General features: G+C 39.1%; 1 protein-coding gene and 1 long non-coding RNA gene across 7 annotated transcripts in view; both read right to left on the bottom strand.

The window, feature by feature from the left end:
• Positions 1 to 7,556: 7,556 nt before the first annotated feature.
• On the bottom strand, positions 7,557 to 9,810 carry LOC121067804. The gene is made up of 3 exons (XR_005818457.1): positions 9,632 to 9,810; positions 9,419 to 9,545; positions 7,557 to 8,014 (listed from the first exon to the last, which is right to left on the bottom strand). It is a non-coding gene; the product is annotated as an uncharacterized LOC121067804 (long non-coding RNA).
• A 168-nt stretch (positions 9,811 to 9,978) lies between these two features.
• Positions 9,979 to 16,800, bottom strand: part of SIPA1L2 (signal induced proliferation associated 1 like 2) — a 139,646-nt gene continuing 132,824 nt past the window's right edge. For 3 of the 6 annotated variants that reach the window (XM_040551428.1, XM_040551426.1, XM_040551423.1), the window contains 2 exons: positions 15,202 to 15,283; positions 9,979 to 14,323 (listed from right to left, as the gene is read on the bottom strand). In XM_040551428.1, coding sequence (XP_040407362.1) covers positions 14,177 to 14,323; positions 15,202 to 15,283 — 229 coding nt within the window. In that variant the 3' untranslated portion in view covers positions 9,979 to 14,176. The remainder of the gene's footprint in view (positions 14,324 to 15,201; positions 15,284 to 16,800) is intronic. The other 3 variants (XM_040551429.1, XM_040551425.1, XM_040551427.1) reach the window with 2 other exon arrangements.

A 16,800-nucleotide genomic window follows, 5' to 3' on the forward strand; every position in this document is an offset into this window, starting at 1 on the left:
TCACAAAATACCCTTTAGTGACTTCAATCTATGACCTAAGAACAGAGTTCATGAAAGTCATTAGCAAGCACGACACCAGCTCAGCAAAAACCGATTAGCACCCTACAGACAGGCAAAGTGGAGGCAGAGCATGTTTGCTTTGCAGAACGTCCAGAGGACACGTAACGATGATGCTGTGCTGATGAATTGCCTATCTTTGCCTATTTGTGGCTCCACTGGTTTACACCAGTTGTCAGCTTGGCACATATCTCAAGAACTGATGCAATACACGAGGGACCTCAAAAACACAGCAAGCAGGGAGGAACCCAACTCCATCATGCACAGAGGGGGTTAGGCAAGGGAGACCAGAAAGTTCAAATGCTCCTGCTGTGAGCAGTCCCAGTCATGGGACTCTTTGGGATTGTCATGGGGTGCCTCAGGTCTGGTAGCTGGCAGATGTGGTGAAGGTACTCGCCTGGGGCCACTTGGACTGCATAGCTGCAATTGCACAATTGCAGCATAGGAAGCGCGTGGGACTCTGCACCCTCCCATGAGATGTTAATGGGAGAAGTGTTCTACTCTGAGATTGCACCGCAGTAAATCTGTGTCATCATTTACAGATTGACAGAGCAGTTTTTTTTTTTTTTTTGAATTTGCACTCTCCTTTATCTTCAGGTGTCCCAGTTCCCTCAAGCAGCAGTGTCACTTACTCCAAGACTATCGATGAGCATTTTGAAGGCTTCAAGAGGTGAAGTCACCCTATGAAAACCTGCACTCTTCAAAAGTAAAAGGACATTGATAGATGGTTAGAAATCACTAAAAACATATGTTTGGTTCCTGACCTAGTGCTGGAAAACTCTTGTATTCCTTCCCTAAAAGATAAGACCCAGACGTAGGCTGGAAGTCAAGGACAACATGGTTTCCCATTCTGAAAGCAGGTCTCCTCTGCCATCAGTCTATTTTTGTACTTAACGACAAAAACTTGTTTTCTGTGATGGAAACCCAAAACATAGCATTCATCTTTAGCTGGTTTGGCTTTTTTCCACTGCAGTGCCAGTAACAGCCTTCTGCAAAAGGGAAATGGACATTTTCTCAGAAATGATCAAAGAAACTCGTGATTTCACAGAGACACGAACTTTGACTGTCATTTGTATATAGGGAGACAAGCAATAGAATCAGTGCATCTTCTGCTACTTACGCTCTCAGTGTGGCAATATATTCTCTTATATACACCTTACATCATCCTGTGTACGCTGGCTCAAGCACAATTATTTAGAAATATCTCTGGAAAAAGAGCATGAGTGAAAAACTGAAATGTGATATAATCCTAATAACTCCTCAGCAACCTTACATAGTTCTTATCACAATCTTCTCTCCTCTCACTTAATTTTGCTGCTAAATCCCTCATGCTTTCTCAAGCTACTTATCCTTGCAGGCTGGAGGTCAGGTTGCACCCAGAGTGGCAGATTCTCCTCTGATAGCATGCCCAATATGAGGGAGATTCCCTGCCTTCAGCAAGTTTTAAAATGAGGTTATTGATTTCGCTTTGCAAACGAATCAAAGTAGATCACCTGACCAAGTGCAATGGGATTTCATCAGTGGGGTAAGGACAAAAGGTGAAGGGTTTTCTGTGGAGCGCCGTGCAGAACAAGCATAGAAAGAAACCTCTGGTGTTGAAACTCCTAACTGCCCTGGAAGTTACTGAAGAAAACAGAGTGACAGAGACACCAGTTCTTTTGTAAGTTTGTTGAGCTGTAGTTGTTTAAAATGATGTAAGATTTTCCCAAAGATAATCACCTAATACAATTTACCCTCTCTACATTGATTATCTGATCTAGGATATGAGACCTTCAAGTGCAAAAGGGCTTTCATCTCCTGGCGGCTGTGGAGTACATGGAAAGCAGGCTGTATGATCTGAAATACAGGACAGACCCAAAAGGAGATTTTCCTGTGAGGTTTAATACACAAACTGTTACACTATCTCATAACAACTCTGTTCCTAAACTCTGCCCTGTGAGTAAGCTGCTGGAGAAATACATGCAAAAGAAGAAATACTTACAGGCTAACGAAAATTGTGCAAAAAGCAACTCATTTTGGAGAAACAAATATAGTTTCTTCACTGGGGATGTCTCATGCACTATTTCCATAATCAGCGCTGGATTATGGGTCATTTGCACCCCTCAAACCAGTGTCTGGCACCAGTACATTCACCCAGGGTTATGGGCTCTGCCAAAACCAAAGATGCTCCATCCTCTGGTTTTTGGAGGAGTTACAAAACTCCAGGCTTCACAGAGCTGGACAAGTTTTCCTGCTACAGCACCTGTTCACATCAAAGGAAAGACGTTCTCTCCCACCAGATAGAGGGCAGCGCCTTTCAGTACCTGTTTCTGTTTAGGAAATGCACGGAGCTCTCGCCAGGCTCTGAAGAAAGGCAACTGAACCCACCAAGTGCAGCAGCAGGGCCTGCCCCAAGGACAGCCCCATGTTAGCAAGTCAAAATAACCACATTCCCGGCCAAACCCTTCCACAGGCGTACACACGACAGGGTGGCTCAGTCACAGGCACCTTCAGCCTCTCTGAAGATCCATGGCCGAGGCACTCCAGCCTCCCAGGTTCCAAACCTGGGACGTATCCCAGGCTGCAGCAAGGGAGAGGCAGGCAAAGCTGTTGCTCTTCCAGCTACTCTGGCTCTCAAGATCCTGGCTCTGCTCCCCAGCATAATTTCCATTACCTTGAAGAACAATCCAAACAACTCCAGTAGCGTGATCAAAAGTGTATGAAGAAGATCCAGAGGTGATTCAGTATGTTGGTGCCACAGAGACATAAATGTATTGATGTATCACAGTCCTCCCCATTCCCCCTGCCTCCCACACAACCAGCGGTGCCACGGGAGAGGCCTCAAGCACCAGCTCCCCTTGCAGCAGCAGAAAGCGTAACTCTCCTTAACACCATTTCTACAATTATTACATCTGACCACTAACTGCCCCCTTTGAAGAGGGCAAACTCAAAAATATTCCAGTATGTTAGAAAAAAACATTCTCTGGAACTGCAGGAGTTAATTTCCTGCACCCAAGTTTTGTATGCTTTTGCTCTTTAGAAACTTTCAGCTGTAGAGTGTTAGATAAAGCCATAGAAAGATCCCTGTTATTGTTTCCTTTTTTTGTTTGTTTGTTTGATGATTCTTCTGCTTTGCTGCTGATGGCACTTCAAACTGATCAGAATAATGACTGTATTTATTGGTTACTTGAATTGTTCAGCATATTGAGTTTCATTACAAATATCTGGAAAACATTTCTATTCAGATGAACCTTCACGGCCCTAATGTTGAAGGATCGATTTCTCTCACAAGAGGAAACAGAGGTCAGAAATTCAATGCAATCTGACGACATTCTGTTATTCCACTTATTATTATGGCAACATGCACTGGTACCACAAGTGTTAAGGCTTGCATAAACATTCCCATTTTAAATCTTATTTTTAGAGATTGCAACTCAGTCAGAGAAATTTGCTGTAGGCAGAACTTGTCATACAAATATTCAGCCTAGAACTAATTTTCTTTAACATGTTTTAACACCTTCCAAAACAAAGACTTCAGCACTTTTAAAAACACAGTTCTCTATATCTTGATCTAAACACAGGGCTTGATTTAACAATGAGCAGCTCTAGTTTGAGGCTAATGTTAAGTATAATAACGTTAATTGAATTGGGTTACTCTAGAAGTAAACTAGAATAACATAGTGGTAGATGAGACTCAAAGACTCTTTGTTTATTAAAAACTCTATGTGCCTCCACTTGACTCTACTTTAACACCAGCTTGAAGCCGGCTGACCTCTGCTCCTCATAACAACCTGTCCAAAAAGGAGAGAAATCCTGGTTATAAAAGCCTGTTTCCAGATGATCATATGTCATTTACTGAGGCATCCAACAACGCTTCAAACTCGTCTCAGCCAAGATAAGTTTGGTGAGTGCATCTCACACCTCCTGTTCCCATTTACTCAAAATGAAAACCTCCTTTGAGGGATCCTGCCTTGCACAGAACACAAAGCACCACTGACTTCAAACAACCTGAGCACTGATCCTGCTTGCTCGCTAAAGCAGGTGAGAGTGTTTCTCATTTTGTTCAAGATGTTCATAAACATTCTTTTAAACATTAAAGGAAGCTAAAGAAAGGAACAGCTGAAAGCACGTGAAAACAGACCGCACTGCAGAAGCACACCTGAGCTCCAGTGCTGCCTTCGGGTTGAACACCGAGAGAGGGCTCATCGGTGAGGGCTCAGTCCAGGGGAGCTCCACGATATCCTTCACATGAAGCACTCTCTGCAAGCCATTGCTGTTCTTCTCCCACTATAAAGGGAACTACTTGGTTAGTTCAGGTCGGGGGAGGCTCCACTGGATGGATCTTCCTTGAGACTGTAGCAGAAAGACAACAGAGAGGACTGCTGCCCAGCACCCCACTTGGATTGGCAGCAACTAGCAACAGTGCGTTTGAAAACTGTCTTAAGCTAAAGAGAAGGTTACTTTCCTTTCACTATCAGTGCTCCTCTGGGGATTTTCAGCTTACGTGGGTCTCACAGAAGGTGCACGTATGTGTTACTTACTTCAGCTTCTGTCCGACACCAACACTTCTGTGTCTGTCATGAGCATGCGTGCATCTGTGCACGTCTTTATCCTTGTCACCACCCCCGCTCATGACATAAACAGCAAAGCATCTCCTGTCATCAAACTATAGCCAGATGTAACAAAAAAATTACTGCATCTCCAAAGACAGTCTGGGTTGTTGGGACAAGGAGGCAAACTACACTTACCCTGCATGCTCCTGGATACATAGGATAATTAAGTGTACCAGTAAGGCTTCACCTGGAGTACTGTGTTTGGTTTTGAACTTCCAGTACAGGATGGATTTTAATAAACTGGGGAGAGATCAGCCGAGCACTGCTGAGACAATCAGGGGCCTTCAGCACGTGGCCAAAAAGGGGCAGCTGAGAGTACCGGGCTTGTTTAATCTGATAAAGAGGAGGCTAAGGGATGATTAATAGTAGCCTACAACTTCTTATAGGGTATTTGCACACACAAAACAGACCAAGTCTTGGCAGTGCCAGATGAGGTAGTGAGGGACGAGGACCAAAGACTGTGGCTCGGGTCAGACATTAAGGGAAAAAAAAATAAAAATACACATTTTACTGTGGGATAAGGCAGGCTACCCAGGGAGGCTGTGCAATCTCCATCCTTGGAGGTCTGTAAGACTTGGCTAGACAAAGCCATAGCTAACCTGGTATAGTGGTGGAAGTAGTGCAGGAGGCTGGACAGGATGACCTCCAGACATTCCTTCCAGCCAACATTTCTGTGACAAATCATAAGTCCTATTAATTCATAGTAACTCGGTCACTGAAACAGCTTCAGAAGGAAATGTGGTTGCTCATAGAGAAACAAAAAAGTCTACGCATGTATGAAAAATGGACTCTGGGCCTTGCAAATCCGAGCAGGCCAAATGAAGAACATTCACTCAGAGATGAAGGAGAGTGTTTACTTTTCTGGCAATGTTGCCTTAGCAAGTTTAAAGTCATCAGATAACATAAAGTGAACAAAACCCAGCCTCGCTGAAAACTGGGAGTTCTCCATATTTCCTGCTCAGAGCTGGAATATAAAGCCCCAGCAATACAAGGCTCATAGAGGAGGGCTATTTCAGACATTACAATACCTTATACAACATACTGGGGGTTAAAGATACTTTCAAAGGGATAGATCTTTAGCTGCACAGTTAACTGCTTTTGAATTCCAGAAAAGCAACTTTGTGCACATTGAACAAAAGTCTTATGGCTACTTCCAAAATAACCTAGGAATCCTGAACCTATTTGTTTGCCACTAGAAAAATTTCTACAGTCAAGTTTCAGACTGTGTCAGGGCTTTCAAACTACACAAAGTTTCTTGTGCTCCTTCTCCCTGTAGGAGACTTTAATGAGACAAAGCTGTTTACATTTTTTCAAACCCACTTTATTTCCTGCATTTCCAGCTGCAGCCCACAGTTTGCACTTAAGTACTGGCAACACCAGATTTTCCAGAGTTATCATTATATGACCACAAGCAAATCTTTCAGAAGATTTGTAGATAATTGGAAAGGATGCTATCAGTTTTATTTGTTTGCTCGCTGCTTACTGTACGTGCATTATGTGTTAGGTACAGTTTAAAAGGCTACAGCTGGACAGCAGAAAGGAAGGCGGCTTTACTCTGGCATGCAAGCAAGCAGCTTGCTGCAGCACGCGGGGCAGGTGAAAACCATGAAGTGGGGGAATGGAGAGCAGGGAGCCTGCAGGCTGGCTGGGGGCTCCCAAAAGGGATGGGAGGCTTGCCTGTAACAAAGACTCACAAATAACCCATTGGGTGCCAGGGAAAATCACGGTTTCCTCAGGTGTCAGACAGGACCATGCAGTCCAGGAAGCTGCTCAAAGCTCCACAGTACAAACAAGAGGAAAAAACAAGCCTTTGCGGACAGAGAGTAAAGATTTATTTCTGAACACCAGAAAATTAAAAAGAAAAATTAAAAAATCTGTCTCCTTCAGAAGATCAGAGTAGCCCTGTCAGCAATTACCTTGCTCTCATCTTTATTCTAATCACATCAAGCATTTGACTGGAAGCCCTTTTGATATTTCAGGTACATTCCCTTCAAGGAAAAGGTGCAGGTATATCTGCTTCTACACTCTGAGCATCTCAGTTTTCTGTCAGCACATATTGGCGATCTCAGTCTCATTCTAGCACTGACTAAGGGCTTCATACCATTAACAGTAAGTGAGCATTTCCACATCATTTAAATAAAAATGCAGCTTGGGTATTTCTGAGAATTTTCCTTGAGGTGAAAAATAGTGATTTTTATGGAGGAAATTCATAACATTTCTTTTGAAATGTGGACGAGTCATTATCACCATATTGTTAGCCATTCACTGTAATGTGGTTTGCTGTCTGCATGGCTTGACAGAGAACACATGGAGCATTCAGGAATTATACACTGGCCTGTTAAATATGCAAGCCTAGTCATTTTTCTATTTTTCTCTCCGTGAAGATTATTAAAGCACCTCTATGCTGTTATAAAAATGTGTAAAAAGAATGCTCATCTGTGCTAGTCTGAAGATTCATTTCACCTTATCTTAGATTTTTTCTATTTCATGCTTGTTTTATAACAAAAAAAAACAGCAGCTGAACAACTCCAGGTTGCTCTGCAATAACAAACTAGGACGGAACACAAAGGTACCTATACACAGTCTTAGCAAGAATCCACTCTTGAAGTATCTAAGAGGATTCTACACATTAAAATTAATAAGGCTGTTTATAGATGATGAAATTCTCCTGTCAGCATCCCTTTAAAGTTTCTCAGCATAAATATCAACAGTCTTGCCGGACAATTGGCGAGACGTTAGGAGGCTTACTGCATGCTGTGCTGTGAAGCTATCTAGTTTTAAAGAGCAAATGACTCATTTAATAGATATGGTGCTGTTGAAAGAACATTCTCCAGCGCTTAGCAAGATGTTTAAACCACATTAACATTAGAAATCAATGAGCCAAAAATCTGGACAACTGAGGTCATGGTTAATAAAGACAGGCTTCAATTTTATTTTCAGATCCTGTTTTGGTCTAATCACTTGACCTCATTTTTAAACATGGTCTGGATGTAATTCACCATTTCAGACAGAGACTGATTGTTTTTCCCACTTTCACTTTCTTCAGCAATTTTAATGATATTAAACCTGATTTACACCAGAGGAATTGAATCATATTTGCTGATATTTTCAAAGAAATCTGCCACCCAATATGCACACGCCCACAAAACACAATCCAATTTAATGCTGCCATTTAAAGCATTTCTGAGTAAATGATATATGTCTGCTGGTGGCTATGTGACATTAAAATACATAGGAATGAGCCCATTGTTTGCGTTCTGAGTGGTAGATGACTCACTCCTTATTGTCCAAGCCAACGTGGACTGCAATTGATGAAATGGCATCTCCCCCACTGGAAACAAGGTTGCTTCTGGTCTGTATGCTGACTGAAAGCACATTGAACAGTTTTTATATTAGTTAGTAATTATATTTATGGTCCCATACTCATAAACAAACATTTCAGCAAATAGGCTATGAATTGTTTAGGTGACAAGCCACCTTGAGCCGTCCATAAGTTCCTTTTTGAGCTTTATGACAGGAGAAGGCACAGAGGGGAGAGGAAAAAAAAAAGGATATTTGTATCTTTAAAAACTGTATTTCCTACAAAATGAAGATAGTGCAAGTCTAAAGTAGCTTTTTGTTGTGTGCATATTTACACTGAACCCCCTACTGAGAAACTCTTAGCAGACAAAGGGATGACCAAAAATCTAGGAGCTATGTGACAAAAGATAGTCACCAGTCATAAATTTCAAATACAGATTCATTTGAAATCTATTAGGGAACAAACTTGAGCCCAGCAGCTTGAAGTTGCATGCTTTTAGCACTATTGCAAAAATATACTTCCTGGAGCACTGTTCTCACACACAAAAGAAACATTTATTGTTTAAAAGAAACACCGTGTCTTGGGTTTGTGAAAGGAACATCCATCATCTTGAAAGAATGTCTTTAGAGAGAGAAACACAGCCTTGATGAGGAGAATGCAGATCTCTCGGCTTTCCAAAACAAAAAAATCTTAAAAATACACTACCTACCAAAGCTATGCCTGAGCTGAAATAGCGTTAGGAGTAATGAAAACCTCAGATGGGTAGACTAGTATTTATTTCTGGACAACCCTAGTGTCACATATTTATCCTACTAGCAACAGCTTTGGTCACTCAAATAGTCACATTTTCACCAGTTTCCAATAGAAATAAATATGAAAAGGACTGAGCTCCTAACACTTTAAATTTCAGACTAAGCAAATACCCCACGTTAGATATTAAGCCTGAATATTACAGACCTTCTCCCACATTTCTGGTCAGGGCTAACTCTTTCTTGAGGTAGTCTGACAATTGTTTTCTATGTTCCAAACAGTGGCCTTACAAAAAATAAGCAAGATACCTGAATATTTATAGTTTTATTAAAATTCTAGTCTTTGGACATAAATTCATTTGTCATCACTAACAACACAACTCATATATTGCCCAGGATTACTATTAGTGTATTTTGCATGTCCCACTTTCTGGCATGGTACGTTTCTGCCTCCTTACTCTCTAACATCTCTCCTTAGATTTATTGCAAAATGCTTCCAGCTGCTCTGCAGACACAAGGACACATGAACTGATATAACAGAATATGCAATAATCTTTTGGGCTTTATGACACTGGTCAGAAAATACCCATCTGCTGGCTTTCAGCCTTTGAGATTTAATGATTTGCTATTTTATAACGGGAATACAGAAAAACAAAACAAAAAAAACATGAAACAGATTTATAACCTTTCTGCAAAACTAACACATTCATATTACTCACCTATCAGCCTCAGTTTGTTCCAATTAGGACAAGGTCGATGTGACTTTTACTAGATTAATTCTATGATACTACATAGCAAAGAAGCCTTTCAATATCAATGCTTAGTGGATGAAAAAGGCTCACATGCCTGAAAAATGGAACAAAGGGCATAAAATTACTTCCCTACAGAAGTCAATGAGATAAATAAGATTCCAACACTGAAATGTTTGATACCTTCAAGTGATTTCTAAAGTGACAGGGTATGAGCAATTAAGCCCACTCATTCCACTCTCTGGTCCTGCTACTTCCCCATGATTTGGTGCAACAGCCAGCAATGTTCTCTGCCTATCTGAAAGGAAAACCAAAAGAAAACCTAAGCAAATACGTCTGCTCCCCCCCCCACCCTTTTTTTTAATTGATTCCCTGGTGAAGATATTAGAAAACTGCTAGATACGGTTATTTTAGAAATATACATTTTTGACTGGTGGCTTAACTCATGACTCAAAAATTATTCATAAAGCTAGCAATGTGGTAAGACACCGAGTGTCTAAAGAGACTGCAAGAGAGCAAAGATTTACATTTTGTAAGGCTGGAATGTACCTCTACCACTTTCTTTTTCTACAGCCACTGTTATGAATTTCATAGGAGCAAAGACTGAAAAACGTTTAGGCCTTCCTTCTCTATGGCTTTGTCTAAACCCACATAAACCTGTCTCCACTGTCCAGACCAGGGGTCTATTGTAGCTCACTGTGTGTACCTTCTGGCTCATGTGCCATTGGATTCTGCTTGAGAGAAAATCAAGTGAATGTGCTAGGAGAGAGAAAAATAAAGGCCTTTTAGGGAATCAAATGAACACAACCTGTCTGCATAGAGAAGAGAGCTGAGATTAAGATTTATTTTTCCTGGCAAATTCATTTCTTGGATTCCTAAAGTACACATTTCCCTCTCAGTTTGCAAAATCTGCTCCCAAATACACAGAAGCAAGCTTTTGTCTGAAAAAAAAAATTTGCTTTTGAGTTGAAAAGACATTCTTTTCCTTCTAGTCTTTGCTGTGGAAGCAAGAAGCTGGGGTAACAAATAACTTATTTGGCAATAATTAATGGTTCAGATGTTTTCAAATCACACAACAATTCCAGGGTTCCACTGAATTTCTTAGATATCAGACCCAAAGTCTGATCTCAGAGTATTTGAGAGAGCTCATGAAATACTGCTGCAACAACATCATAACGCATATAGCAACGCTTTTACAGACTGACAATTGTTATTCTAAGAAATTGCCCTACAATACACTAGCATGTTTATGTTACAAGTAACTTAAACATTTCTTTCCAAAACAACTGGATTTGGGGCACAAAAAAAAGATGACCTAAGTTCAGAATTTATATGAAATAATGCAAAAGATGTATAAAGATTCTGTATAAAGCTATCACGTGCCTACTAACAGTAAGCACAGAATAACTAAGCTCTCAGGGACAGAAAAAAATAGCAGAAATTACTGCTGATTTTTGTAATAGTGGTCTCAGAAAAAAACACATACATAATAAAATGCAGTCCACAGCGTGAGAAATGTCTTAATAAGGATCCCTTCAATAAGGATCTACATACAAATCAGGGTGCCACTTTTAAGGCAGAAGTAAAACATTTGGTAATCTTGCCATGGTTTGTGTTTGTCACTTTTACAGAAGTAAATACCTGAGCCGCTTGGTTTGGTTTCTGCATCTTGGTATTTCACAGCATTGCCTGCTGTGCTGGTAAGACTTTGTTGACATCTGAAACACTTCCATATTACTGTTTTAAGTTCAGATCACAAAAGCGTCTTTGAAGTAAATTTCCAAATCCTCCCCACTTACTGTGCTTTGGTTCATATGGATTGGATTTATTGCACAGAGCCTGGCGTCCTTCCAGATAAAACTAAACCAGAGCCCACCTACTGTATGATTGCAGCCACCAAAGGCTGTCCAGTCATGGGACTGCACAAGAAAGAGCCTGGCAGATCTCCCATCCCCCAAAGCCTAGGTCATCGACACTAAATTTTTCTAGTGCTCCACGCTAGTTGCTAACATAGACTTAGCCTGTGCCTCCACATGTCTAAAAGAGGTGTTTTTATTAATATCTCCAAGTATTATTCTTAAAACATCAGATAACTGAAATGTCCAGTTAAATGCACTTTACTTATGCCAAACCTGAACTTGTATTATGGCGTCTAATAAATATTGCATCCAAACATCATTAAAACAGTAACAGCCAGGCGAAAAACTTTGTTCCACAGTGATAACCACTTGAGGAAGAATCACGTGCCCCTGATGAAACTAATCCTGTGAGGAAATGGTCAGCAAAGGCATTAAGAGATTTGTAGACAGTTTTTGCTTTTGTAAACAAAATGTTCTCAGTTGGTGGGAAAAGAAGAAAAAGAATTACTGACAATCCTTTCTGCACAGGTAATTATAATAATGCTTATTTTCAATAACTGATAGAGACAAATGCTGAAATGAATATTGGACTACAAACTCTTACACAAACCTAATAGCATTCCTTCAGAAAAAAAAGCTTATTCTGAAGGTCATTTCAGTTAGCACAGCTTCTCAAACGGGCCAGTCCTCACAGAAACGTTTTCACAGACAAATTGTGAAAGTTGTTCAGCACTGCTGTTTTGGCAAGGTGTCCAGCCAGATGGGTTTGCTAATGACTCTTGTAAAGTGTTTAAATCAGAATCTAGTGTAACACATGACTGCCATGTTTAATTACTCTAAGTTAATATAGCTTAATGGATATAGTTGGGTAGATAAGAGTCAGTTTTTGATGAAAAATACAAAGGTTTTTCCATTTCAATATAATGATACCAAAGCCTTGATTTGCTGCCCATGTAACCTTTCCTAAGAGCAGTTATTCAGAACAATCATTATAGCAGGAATAGACATTTGTTCAACTTATGAACCATTTCTTAGCCAACATATGCAAACAATGGATACAGAATTTTATTTGCATCAGTTGAATATATACTGTAACGATTCTACAATTTTCTGTAGGCTTGCCTGAATGCATTTAGCTGCTGAAAGGGAACTGGAATACAACCATGATTTGGAACCATTTTCTTTTTTTCATTATTGAAGGATAACTTCAAAGGTTCTTGTTAGCTTCATTTCATTTTGTAAACTTGTATTTCTTTTTTGGAGTAGACTTAGTACATATAGCTCAATACTACACACAAAACTAGCGAAAGAGGAATAAAGCAGTGCAAGCTATCATCAGCCTGCTTTCACATCTCACATATGCTAACACTGCAATCAAATCTTCAATTGCAGATAGAAGAGGATGGCAACCTATCTGCTGTTGTGATTAATGTAAAATAATACACGAAAACTAGACACCTTTTGAAAAATATTTCTTTAGAACATATTTTGCAGTAAAGCAGTTTCTCTCATAGGTCACTAAATCAATGCCTGCGAACAGTCGAAATAGCTTTTTGCTCCTTGACCTGTGAAGCTACCTCCTCAGTTATAGCATAGGCCAAATCAAAGAAATCCACTTTGATAATGGTGACAATTCCTCATTGGTAACGATGGACTGATTACTCGAGGGGTTTGGACCGTCTTCTGACTGAGAACCTAGATGGTGAGCTGAATGGAAACCTGAGCTAGTGACAATAGTTGTAGATGATACAAGATAAAATAATTTTTCAGGTTTAGATTTTTAACATTTATTAAAAAAGCAGGATGTATGTTCATTTCAAATTAAACAGTTAAAAATGTTAAAGCATACAAACAAATCAATTGTGTACTAGCAGCATCCAATTGTTAGAATTTTCTAGAACTCCTCAGTACAGTCTTGGCAAGCTAAAAATATTACAGCTTGCAACCAACTGACCTCACCATAGTGCAGATAAAACAAACTTTATAAAAATCAACAATTTAAGGTTAAATAAGCTTAAATAAAGGTGTTAAATACAAGACACTTGATCAAAGCTTCTGTACAAAGATAAACAGATTTGGCATTGTACAATTGATTGGCTGGCTCACACCATACATGATTCCAATAGTTAAGCAATATAACTGTTTAGCTGAACATCAACTATACAAAAGTAACTGAAGTTGGGAGTGGGCTAACCCCAGTGAGCCATTTACAAGGCATGTGAATCTTTAGAAAATCAGAACACTGTTTATATTCAGGCACCATTTGTTCCTGCAAATAAATAATCTCTAATGTATCTGCATCCAAACTAGTGTTAAACACATCAGTGCTAACATTTTATAAACACAGCTTTTTGACTATTCACTATACCTCCATTCTTATTGCTATGACAATGTGGACCGTGGAAATAAAACTACTGTACATACAAAAAAATAGAGCACCTTTTAAACATTAAAGTATATGTCTAGTTATTCTTTTTATCTTACAATACTGAAGCCCAAGCTAATGTAAATTGCTTTAACATCTTCACCAGCGCACCTGAAATGAAGGAACTAAAACCCCAGATATTCCTCTTCAGGCAAGCCTTAGCCAGCGCACCTTCTAAAAATGTCTAAAATGACACTAAGATTTTTTTTTTACATTCATCTTCACACAAACAAATATCTGCTATTCTCTGCTTTCTTCATATGAATTTAAAGACAGATTATCACAGTTCTCCCTTTTTCAAATGAATAAAGCTGGATAGAGAATGTAGCAGAAACACCTAAAATGGATTGTGAACACAGTGAAATTATTATCCTGCTAATCAAAAAAATACAGCTGTTACATTACAGCTGCTACAAGTAAGTATTTTCGAAGGGGGTCCAGCCATTAGGATTTTTTGTCTATCGTATTGAAAAACCATTCTGTAAACTTCCTCAGTTGAGCAGCTGCTGTTTGAGACTCCTCTTGAAGTCTCATGTTATCTTGTCTCAGATGCTGTACCTCTGCTTGGAGAACTGCTTTGTCCTGTTTTTCCTGGTTAATAAAGATACAAATTGAAAAAAGTGAATAGTCATGATTAGAGCAATTCTTTTTGTTGCTATTATTTCTCTGCAAGTCATACAAGTTATATTTTGTTGAGCTCCCTAATCCATTCTGACAACTAACTCTAAGCTGATTCCCAAAATATGCTCCAAGTACCTTATTCATTCTAGGGTATGTTGTTTTGAAACTAATGCAATCTAAAAAGAAATTTAGATGCTACTTCAATACAAAAATTTTAGGAATTCATTCAATTTAACAAAAACGTCAAGGACTAAAAGGATGAGAAGACTTTGAGTATTACAGATAATATGTGAGAGCCCAGGAAGAAACAAAATTATCTACTTTCAAAATCTTCCCTATAATGATTATTTTCTGAATAAACGCAAGTCTCATTTCTACCAGTCCTGGTAATGTTTCCAGTTCAGGAATTAGATAGCAAATGAGACAAATCAACTCAATGTCACATGATCAAGACATCACAAGGCAACAAGGATGACAAATCTAGAGTGTTAACTGCTTAGAAATAGAACCTGCATGCATATCCCTATCCTTTGTCAAATCCAAGGTACCATAAAATGGAGATAAGGTACCTTATTTATTCTGGGCTATGACTATAGGTAGGACAACTTTATTTTGGAGTAGTCAATGACCTGTAAACAAGTCAGCCTTATAGCAACTTGTCTGTGTAACCATTCCCACAGGAATTTCTGCACTTCAGTGTTCTGATCAACCACGAGGCTCTACCATTCATTAATTGTCATTATGCTATCTATTTGAACTGATGCACTTTTTTCAAACCTTTAATGAACTCTGCATAGAAATCTAGATATTAAAACTACAAAGTAATAATACCATTAATGATCTCTTACCTTCCTCAGGTCAGTTTGTAGTTGCCGGAGGATCACTTCCAGCTGGTTAACTTTTCCCGTCAGAGTAGTTGGAGCATGCTCCCTATAAAGTAAACCATTATCTTCACTCCAGGTTACTTAAAAACAATTTTCTCCCCCATTTTCTCCCCCAGCTTTTGCAGAATAAGACTTTCAGGAATAACAGAGAAAACAAATTAGTTTAGGAATAGTTCGGGAATTAAAGATAAAAACAGCAATAGTGGAAAACTATTACCAGAACATAAACCTATTGCTGTAATATCTGAAATATGACACAACCTCACATGCAAACCTAGAAGAAATTAAAATAATTTTAAGAAGGAATATTTCAGGTATTATTTCAACATACCTTCACAGTGCAAGTCAAACTTGTTAACAAGCTGCTTTCAGATAAGGACTGTACTAATCTGAAGCAAGCTGCAGCAGTAACTATTGTAAACCAAAAGAGCTGTTAGAATTCTTTTGTCTGGTCTGCAGTTGTGTCATTTCCAGTAAAAGATAAACCTACAGCTTTACAGAGCCAAATATTTTGCTTAAAGGTCAAAACATATGAAATATTGCCACAGGTTAATCAAATGCATGAGTGAAGGAAAATACTGAGAATAGCTTCTGTTTCCTGTATGACAACAAGCACTGTGGGAGAGAGTTTCACATACGTTATAGATGAAATTAGCTGTAACGTGAATTACTTTGTCTAAAAGAGAGAAGCTGAAGAGAGAGTAGCTTTATATAAAGAGCTGAATCAGCTGTTTCATGCAAGTGCAAAAATCAGACAGATTTGCCAATGCTTGAAGTGGAACATCTTTTTTAAAAGTCTTTTAAACCCTATTGATCACTTGGCTGGTAAAAATGTGGACTTAGAAGTCATTGAAATAAATGCATTTAACCATGTAAGTTAATTTGTGTAAAATTGCTTCAAATTATAATGTGATAGCCTAACAAGCAGGAAGACTAAAAGCTTTCTTTTTCCTCCATTTCCTGTTCTTCCACTCCTGCAGCTGAAGAGCAAAACTAATCAAAGATGTTTTTCTTTTAAGGTGTGCTAATTGACAGACTTTGCTTCTCAATCCCTCTGTTTTTAAAACAAGTATACTCCCCACAGCAGAAAAGACAGGGATAAAAAAAAAAGATAATCTAATCCTCTCACAGATCACTGGGTATGAAGAATTTGGGCAGTTTCCCACAGTTTTCAGTTACAGGTTCTCTTGATTCATTTCTCTCTGTGTAGATGAAAAACTATGGATTTGCAAGTAGCATTTTTTCTCTGAACATGAACAATTGCAAAAGGTAAGTTCCAAGGTCTGAGATGTTTGCTGCAGATAAGGATGTTATATACTACAGAGCTGAGCTCCTGTCATCAGTTCTATCCCGATGAAAAAAAGAAACAAACTATTATTGTATAGGAGAAATACAGTGAAAAATTTGGCTTTCAGGTGCAATAGATCAGTGCAGGTTAATTGATTGAAACTCTGCATCAACCTGCACTCCGCACTGTTGCCGTGACAGTGCTTTATCCGACTATACTACAAATTTCCTAGATGGAACTGGTCTGAGGTTGGTTTCAAGAAACAACACTTTTCA

The sequence above is a fragment of the Cygnus olor genome, chromosome 3, assembly GCF_009769625.2.
Source record: "Cygnus olor isolate bCygOlo1 chromosome 3, bCygOlo1.pri.v2, whole genome shotgun sequence".
NCBI lineage: Eukaryota > Metazoa > Chordata > Aves > Anseriformes > Anatidae > Cygnus > Cygnus olor.